We start from the raw sequence: 8,739 nt of genomic DNA, 5'->3' as shown, positions 1-8,739 counted from the left end.
CTCGAAGGATCAACAGTATCCTTCGAGGCTATCCTTCGATACAGACATCTTTCAACATATTGGCCAAGTCAAACTAGGAGGATAGATGACTTGGTCAACTTACAGACTACCAAGGACATTGTTTACATACAGACAAAGTACAGACACAAGTGCACCAACAACACACATATCTTTTATTTGCACATATGATTATATGAAATGTTGGTATTAATCCATTATCTCATCACATCCAAATCCTCCATATAGTTTGTTAGTAGTTAGATCTTAGCAGATACAAACATATGTTATTAGTAGACGTGAATCAATCCATTAGCTCACCCCATCAAAATCCTTCATTTGGTTTTTTTTTTTTTTTTTTTTTTTTTTCATTTGAGATATGGTTTTCTTTTTGAACGGCAGGGATTAAAATTAAACATACACCAAGTAGACCATTCTACATTCACCATTTTATCTATATTTTTCTCAAAGGAAGCTTGTTGCCTTGATATCCATTACAAGCTTAATTAAGAAGGTGTTAAAAAATTGCCTCATTCCTAGTCCGCCATAGAATCCAAACAACTGATAGGGTGACTGCATGCAAAGCCTTCTTCTTTTAACAGATTTTCCAATCCATGCTTGTGAACCTAAAGATCTTTAAAGGAGAACACATAGAGAGGAGGAATGTGGCACCATATATTGGGAGATTATAGGCCATTTGGCATTTGCAACCTCACAATTGACAAACAGATGCTCGGCCCTTTCCAGCCCATAACCACATAACTTACACGAGCCTTTTCCGACTTCAATGCCTCTCCTAAGCAAACCCTCCATGCAAGTATATTCACCTTTTTTGGCGCCGTCCCAATTCTTTAATTCCCAAATTCTCATTGTGGTTTATTTTTAGCATTCGTTGGATGTGGAACACATACATATTTCACTCGTAATTATATAGTTATGTGAAGGCTTTGATATAATCCACCAGCTCACCTCTACCCAAATCCGGCCTCCATATAGTGTTTTTTTACCCGTTTTTTTATTCACAAACATGCTTATGTTTTTTACTACTAGTTGAAAGTGGAACAAATATTAACATCTTTTATTTGCATATATGGTTATGTGAGTGTTGAATGGGTCTACTGTTAAATGGGTATAACCCAAAAGACTGGCTAAAAAGAATAATGAGTCAATGGTGCACTATGTATATTCTTAACGTATCACACAGTTACCGGTATCTACATCATTTGATACCTCTATGAACCGAATTCTTTTGACCACTCTCTGGTTTCGCCCCAAATGATGGGGTAACCTCCTCAGGCTCTGAAGATCACTTATAAAACACATATTTCTCTATTTATTCATATACTCAATGCTTCATATAGTTGTATTATACACACGAGGAATTTATTTATATTTATATTTATATTATATGGTACAAAGTATTCCCCAAATATATTACACGTAGAGTTCGGGATGTTACAATCTTTCCATGGGCATTACTTAAAAGTACTTATAATACATGGAATAAACTATCCTCGATATATTACATTGAAAATCCGGATGTTACAACTTTTTCACTGACAGTTTGAGTTTCGACCAGGTCCGCCATAGAAAAAGTGTGTGCCCCAGAAGTTATTAGTAGTGATGCTCGTCAAAATATCATAGCAATTTTGCTCACTGGATATGGTACGTACTTCTGGAGTATATAAAGTGTTTGATTGATCTACTGTTTCAACTTTTCTTACATAACTAGCTTTACGATACCAAAGTTTAGGGAACTGACCACTGCCCATTTGGGTACTTGTATGACCCCCTTGTGAGCCACTATTTACAATCTCTCCACCCCATTGTATCATTGACGCACTTTTCCTTAAGTGTGTGAACAACGAGGATGGCCAATATCCTATTAATTCTCCATTGAGTTGCATCCACCAGTCCCTAGTCCCTGGGTCCTATCAAAATGGTACAAAAAAAATCATATTTGCTGCCTGCCTCAATATAGTTGCACATGTGAAACATTAAACCTTTCAGTAAGAATTTATACGCGCCTTAACTTAAGAGTTATTTGAGATTAGTATACCTTCCATATAAGTATGGTGAATTCATGTTGAGTACCATCCGTTTGTGAAGTAGGAGATAAACTGCCTCCAATTGCATACTTATTGTTGGTTTGGATAAACCCGGAGCAAAGATTGTAACATCCTGTTTTTTGATATGCATCACTCTGTCCAAAATATAATAATATCATCATTACCCGGGGGAGGAGGGGCAAGGTGAGAGATCTCCCGGGGCGCTCTCCCCGGGGGCCGGAAATTTTCTAAGATTAAAATATATTTGAATTTTCTTGTTTATTTGAAAAATATATATTTTGGGCCCAATTTTTTTTACTCGTCCAGGTCCCTAGATTTTTGGGGATTTTTGAGGACTCCCTAAATATCATATAATAGTTTTAATATACATACTAAGCTCTTCCTCTTATAGGTCAGCTAAGAGAAATATTATATACAAATTTACATAAACTTACCGTCCAGTAGATGAAAAGCCTGGTGTTAGTATCTCCATACAACCTTTGATACACCTGTTTCAAAGATAATGCAGGTAGGGGTGAGTAGTAGATTAAAAAAAAAAAAAGAAACGGAACCAAAACCAGAAAAACCGGTGTATCCAAACCGAAAATCCAAACCGCATAAAAAACCGAACAGAATAACCTAAAAAGCATTTTCTTTAATGTTTGTTAGATATTGAATTAAGAATTATTAGTTTTATTCTTGAATGTTAATTTTTATAATAAAAGCATTAACATGTCTATTTATCTTTAAAATGATTTATCCATTAATTGCCTACAAGATAATATGAAATTTAACAAAAAAATAAATAAATTGATTTTCAAAGTATTATAAAAAAATGTCTTAATAAAAACTTTGAATAAACATAAAAATAGATTAGAAGTTAGGTTTATGTGAACGACATTAATTAAAATGTTTAACATAATAACTTAAATTAAACATCTAAGAAAGATTATTAAATGTTGGATTATACTTTCTTATTTTGAATCTTACTTAATTTTGTTCCAAAAACCAAAAAACCAAACCATTGCTAAAACCGAAATCGAACGGTTTTCAATAACCGAAAATCGAACATTTCGATTACGGTTTTTGTTTTACAATAAAAGCGAACCGTGCACACCCCTAGTTGTAGGAACTTTTAAGTTAATTTTTTTTTTCTTTTTTTTAGTTCTATGTGGCAAAACTGGTGAGTTGTGTTACTTAACAAGTTAAACGGGTTCTAGTAAATATATGTCCTTCTAAAAAAGTATGTGGTCAATGGCTCATATTAAAATGAGACATCTTAATAAAAATACCGAATGGGTTCATGCGCTATGTTTTTTATGGTGGCTAGTGGCGACGGAGATGGAGACAACTAGGCGACGATGGAGGTTGCAGCAACACCATGAGTACATGATGGTTGACTGTTATAAATAATGGTTGGTTGTGGTGCTAACTCATTTGGACACAGTGGCGAAGTTTGAGATTTTCGACTGAGGGAGCGGAAGTCACCGGACCTAAAAATTTTTATAAAACCAGGGGGTCGAAAACGTATATACCCGAAAAATTTCTATACGAAAACTACATACTCTCCATTAGTAAGCGAAAAGTTCGGGGGTCGGCTGCCCCCTCCGGCCCTTTAAAAGCTTCGCCCATGTTTGGACAAATTTATAATTATCAAATTTAAAAAGTGTAAGGGGTTGTTTGGTTGCCCTCTTAATGATTCTATCTGAAAGACACATCTAAATCAGGCAACACGCCTCTTACCCTTATGTTTTAAAATGATGCTAAAAGAAAATTTTATCCCTTGGTCTCTTCACCTCTGTTCATAACCCTCACTCGGCTACTCACGCACCAATACCATCTCCTCGACCCATCACCACATCCTCCACCATCAACTACCACCACATGGCGTACTCTTATTAGTTCAGCACTTACTAGTTTAAAGTCTCTTACCCAATCAGACCTCTTACTGGTCCATCACTTACTGGTGCAGAGGTTGTCAAACATCTCCTAACCCGTTTTGATGTCTCGTATAATTTGAGTCGACCCAAACAGGGGCGGACCCACATTGGTGCCACCGGGGTCCCCGGACCCCAATCTTTTTAAAAAAAATAGTAGATTCGGTATATTAAATTGTATATGGACCCCATAAATACAATTAGGTGGACACCATAGAAATAAAAAGAAAGTTGGTGTAGTGGTAAATCTCCCTCTTTTCCACAAATAGGTCATGGGTTCAATCCTTGATAAGTCCATTTTTCTTATTTTAAAAAAAAAATCTAGTTCAAACCTCACTTTAACTCGACCCGAACGAGGACCGACCCGAAAATAGACCCCATTGAAATAAAATCCTGGGTCCGCCACTGGACCCAAATGAACTCATAAATCGATTCATTCCTTGAAGAATGGATCATCTCTTGCACCCGTAGTTTTATACACTTATTAGGTTTATTTTAAAGGTCTTTGTTATGTTTGGAATATAGGAAAAGAATATAATGTGTTTTGTTTGTTTGATACTAGAATTTAAATGAAGAAGGAACTCACCTGCCAACCAGCTTCAATGGTATTAAGGCCCGTATCATAAGTACCTCCTACTACCCATGTTTGAGTCAAACTAAATTCATTACTTTCTTGGACTTGTGGATTCCAAAGATTCAGTGCTGATTTTGATCCATAAAACTCCCCATTATTTGTTGATGCAATTGCATACTAAAAATAAAACCCTTCATTATTATAACGTGATTAAGAGCAAGAAACAAGTTGTATGGTACAAAGTGCTAAAAGAGGCTTACCTCATGTCCATCGGTCACACCAAGTTCAACATCAATGAAGCTTGATTTACCTATAAAACTCTTCTTCTTTCCATAACTGTCGACCGAACTAGCTCTTAGTATGTCCTCTTTCTTTGTTCTTCTTATGGGGATAGTCCCTTTTGGACATTTTCCATTTGCATGCCACAATTGAGTAATTGATGATGATGAATGTGTATCCGCTGTAGCATTCACCATGGATGACACTTTGTTGTCACCTACGGGGTTTGGATGATAAATCGGCCTCATCTATAATTATTCATTAATTATAATTCTTTAAAATAACATACATATAAATGCATATGTAAAACTCGAAGCATACCTTGATAGTATGGTTTTTAAGTAAGGGATGATCAAAAGCCGGTTGATCAGAGATACGAACACAATCTATTATATCACTGTCAGGGCTCTATTCACAATGCAATACATACACAAATCAATTATCTAACAAATGACAAGAAGAATGATAATATTAAGAAATTTGAGAATGATAACATACTTTAATAGATTTGACCGCAGGTTTATTTAAACTATTTAAAAGCTTCTCAACCTCAACATTCTCATGCGAACTTGGAAACCTATTGTTGTTAGTGTAACATAAACGCGCAGCCGTAAACACATAAAACACTACAACAAAACCAAAAGATAGTTTTACTTCCACCATTTTGAATGGATGTGAGAAATGGAATTATAGTGTAGTTCATTACAAGTTTACCATGTTTATATAGGCTCTTGTTATTGGGGTTTTATTATTATTATTATTATTATTATTATTATTATTATTATTATTATTATTATATATGTATATATATATAGCGAAAGTGTAAAATACAATATCTCTTAACGTACAATACGTACGATTTAGTGAAATCGCATGTTATAAAAAACATGTTGGAAATCGCAAGTTGGGTTTTTTGATGAAATCGCATGTTGTTTTTTTTTTGTAGCAATTTCGCATGTTGGTAAATATGATGAAATCGCATGTTAGTATATAAAGCAATTTCACATGTTGATTTTTCAGCATAAATCGCATGTTCAAAATTGAATTCGCACCAGATCGGACGGCTGAGATGAACGCGTACATATTGTACGATAAGAGCTATTGTACGTAACCTAACCCTATATATATATATGTGTGTGTGTCTGTGTGTGTGTGTGGAGGGGGTGTGGGGGGTTCATTAGGGAACACAAAAAAGTGAGTAACCGGGGAACACTCTTAAAAATTTAACTTAACATGTTAAAAATCAATTTAAAAAAAATATGGCGCTTCTCCTTAAAAATACTTGAAAAAAATCAAAAACTAAAAATATTAAAAAACAGTTAAAAAGGGCTATTTTTTTGCAAAAATTATTTTTTATTCGAATAGTTTCTACCAATTTTATAAGGAAAAGCGCTGATTTTTTTTAAATTGATTTTTAACATGTTAAGTTAATTTTATAAGATTTATATTTTTAATTGTTTTTTAAACATTTTTTAAATTTTTATTTTTTGATTTTTTATTAAAAATGTTTCTACTTGTATTAATAAGAAAAAGCGCCGGAAAAAAGTTAGAAAAAAAAATAATTTTTAACATGTTAAGTATAATTTTTAAGAGTGTTCACTGGTTCCCCACTGATTTAGTGTTCCCCAATGAACCCTCTCATATATATATATAGGAGAAGAATCATTACAGAACACTAATTATTGCGAGAACAAAAATAACAACTCTAAATCACTAAATTTTTGGATTTAAGGTTCATATTTCTTAAATTTTATGTTTCTTAGATTCATATGTGTATTATATATACATAAAAAATCATATATTTTTCCCTACACATAGTCTACATACATGTAGGTAATTTAGCCTACATGTAACCTACATGTGTGTAGGTTATTTAAAAGCTGAAGATTTTTCATATTTTGTTTTAAATTCTAGTGTGAGAAACAATAAATCTTACATTTATAACATTTTCATTTACTTTTTAGGTTTTTAAGATTGAAAAAAATGAGTGATTCATTTTGTTCTGCATGTTCTCGCAATATTTAGTATTCTGAATAGAACCTGATTAGGTTCAAGAGTGAACACTAGTGTATTTGCGAATTGAGCGAAATAAACCTGGCTATACACGTGTGTAAATCAATGGGCAGGAGTTGATGAAATACATTAGTGTATTTTACGATTTGATAATGAAATCCAAGTCATACATGTGTGTAAATCATTGGCCATGATTTGTTTATTCATTTTACAAATACACTAGTGTTCACTCTAAAACCTTCACCCTATATATTTATATATATTTGGTTTTTCTATTGGCCTATTTCTTTTCAACGAAGGAAAAAAAAAAAAAACAATTACATTCTGTAACTCTTGGAATGTATTAGGCATAGCTTATTTATATTTTTTTTTCTATATTTATATTTTAAAATACAATAATTCTAAGGTGTTTGGGTTTAAAAAATGGAAATGTTTATCTACTTATTTTAAATAAAATAAAATGTTTTATATAATTAACCATTTGGAATAGTCGATGGCAACGAGCCATTTTTTACTTAAACCTGAATCAAACTCAATAATATGTTCCACCTCAAATTTATGAAATACAAAATTATTATTTTTGTTAGAACCATCAAGGGTATACAAATTAATAACATTTTTCCAATGCCCACACTTAATAACTTCATCTTTAATATCCCTCAACTTCGAAATAAAAAACCAAATAACCTTTATATCATCTGAATTGTTCAAATCGTTTCTCTAAAAAAGCTATAGCTTGATCAACAATATATAAGAAATAATTTACTCTGAAATTCTCTTCAACTGTAAATGCAACTTCTTCATTACTTGAACTCTCATCTTTTCTTTTTTTCCTTTTAATGATACGTTTTTGTATACATATCGGATCAATATCCATTCCACTTGCAATCTCTCTAGCTTCATCAATTGCTTTTGAACAACCTTTTTCTCTATACTCCTTGAAGTACTTAATGATTCCTCCAATGATGCCAACTTATACAATGATTCTTCTGATGTTAACAACAATTAACAGACTAACAGTTTAACAATTAACACTAAACCGACGAACGGGCCTTTTGAGTTCTGAATCTCCTGATCGATGTTCTTGTTCAGGTCTCTGATCGATGTTGTTCTTCTTCACGTCTCTGAATCTTTTGTTCGTAGTAGCCCAGGCCCAGCGATTCAGCGAAGTTCTGATGAAGTAATGATGTTCGACTGTTTGTTACTCTAATGAGTTTGTTCGTCTCGTCCTTTCAGATTCCAGGAGTCCATGAAATTGCCGTCATGTGTTATAATTTTTATTAAAATCATATTAGTATTGGGCCAATAAACCTAATGTGTAGTGGGCTAAATTATAAACCATTAAAAATATTTGATAATGGGCCTATCTCGGAATTGGTATGTGTTTACAATTTTTTTAAAATCTCGTGCCCCTCGAAATCACGGGCCTTGTGCGAAAGTCCTCCTCGCACACCATCATAACCGGCCTTGTCCACGATGTAAAACATATTGCCTAGTGAGCAAATAAATAAAAATAAGAAAATATCAATAGTACAAAGTTTTAAAAAGGGTAGAACGAATTAAACCTAGAGAAAATGTAACAGATCAATTTGATATTTCAATTCCAGAACTTTCTATAAAATTTATCTTTATAAATTATTAAGTGAAAAACAAGATATTACTAAGGGTGGTACGGCGGTCGTGTGATGGCCACTTGTAATGAGTGATAGCACATCGTCGCGAGTGTGCTATCACGTGTGGATTAGGGAGAACTCGTGATACTCAATAACACACCGCCGCGAGTGTGCTATTACGGGGCAAAGTGAGATGTAATGGCCATTTCACGGTTTTTATTAGGCAAAAAATGGAAGATTGGGCGTCGTCATATTGCAACATGGACCAAATCATAGAG

General features: G+C 33.5%; 1 protein-coding gene across 1 annotated transcript; it reads right to left on the bottom strand.

Moving 5' to 3' along the window:
* Nucleotides 1-1,409: 1,409 nt before the first annotated feature.
* On the bottom strand, nucleotides 1,410-5,498 carry LOC110894407. Its single transcript, XM_022141636.2, has 7 exons — nucleotides 5,334-5,498; nucleotides 5,157-5,243; nucleotides 4,817-5,083; nucleotides 4,569-4,733; nucleotides 2,501-2,554; nucleotides 2,057-2,200; nucleotides 1,410-1,928 (listed from the first exon to the last, which is right to left on the bottom strand). The coding sequence occupies exons 1-7, from the start codon at nucleotides 5,496-5,498 to the stop codon at nucleotides 1,551-1,553; spliced, it is 1,260 nt and encodes a 419-aa protein (XP_021997328.1). The 3' UTR covers nucleotides 1,410-1,550.
* Between the last annotated feature and the right edge of the window lie 3,241 nt (nucleotides 5,499-8,739).

The sequence above is a fragment of the Helianthus annuus genome, chromosome 12, assembly GCF_002127325.2.
Source record: "Helianthus annuus cultivar XRQ/B chromosome 12, HanXRQr2.0-SUNRISE, whole genome shotgun sequence".
NCBI lineage: Eukaryota > Viridiplantae > Streptophyta > Magnoliopsida > Asterales > Asteraceae > Helianthus > Helianthus annuus.
The sequence above is the reverse complement of the archived record's forward strand: the minus strand, read 5'-3'. Positions and strand labels throughout refer to the sequence as shown.

What these genes read in the sequence shown, in the direction of transcription:
- LOC110894407 (XM_022141636.2), bottom strand. Translation starts at nt 5,498, where the DNA reads ATGGTGGAAGTAAAACTATCTTTTGGTTTTGTTGTAGTGTTTTATGTG. An exon ending in TTAAAAACCATACTATCAAG is followed by an intron (nt 5,084 to 5,156) that starts GTATGCTTCGAG and finishes GAATAATTATAG; the next exon opens with ATGAGGCCGATTTATCATCC. An exon ending in TCACCATACTTATATGGAAG is followed by an intron (nt 1,929 to 2,056) that starts GTATACTAATCT and finishes CCATTTTGATAG; the next exon opens with GACCCAGGGACTAGGGACTG.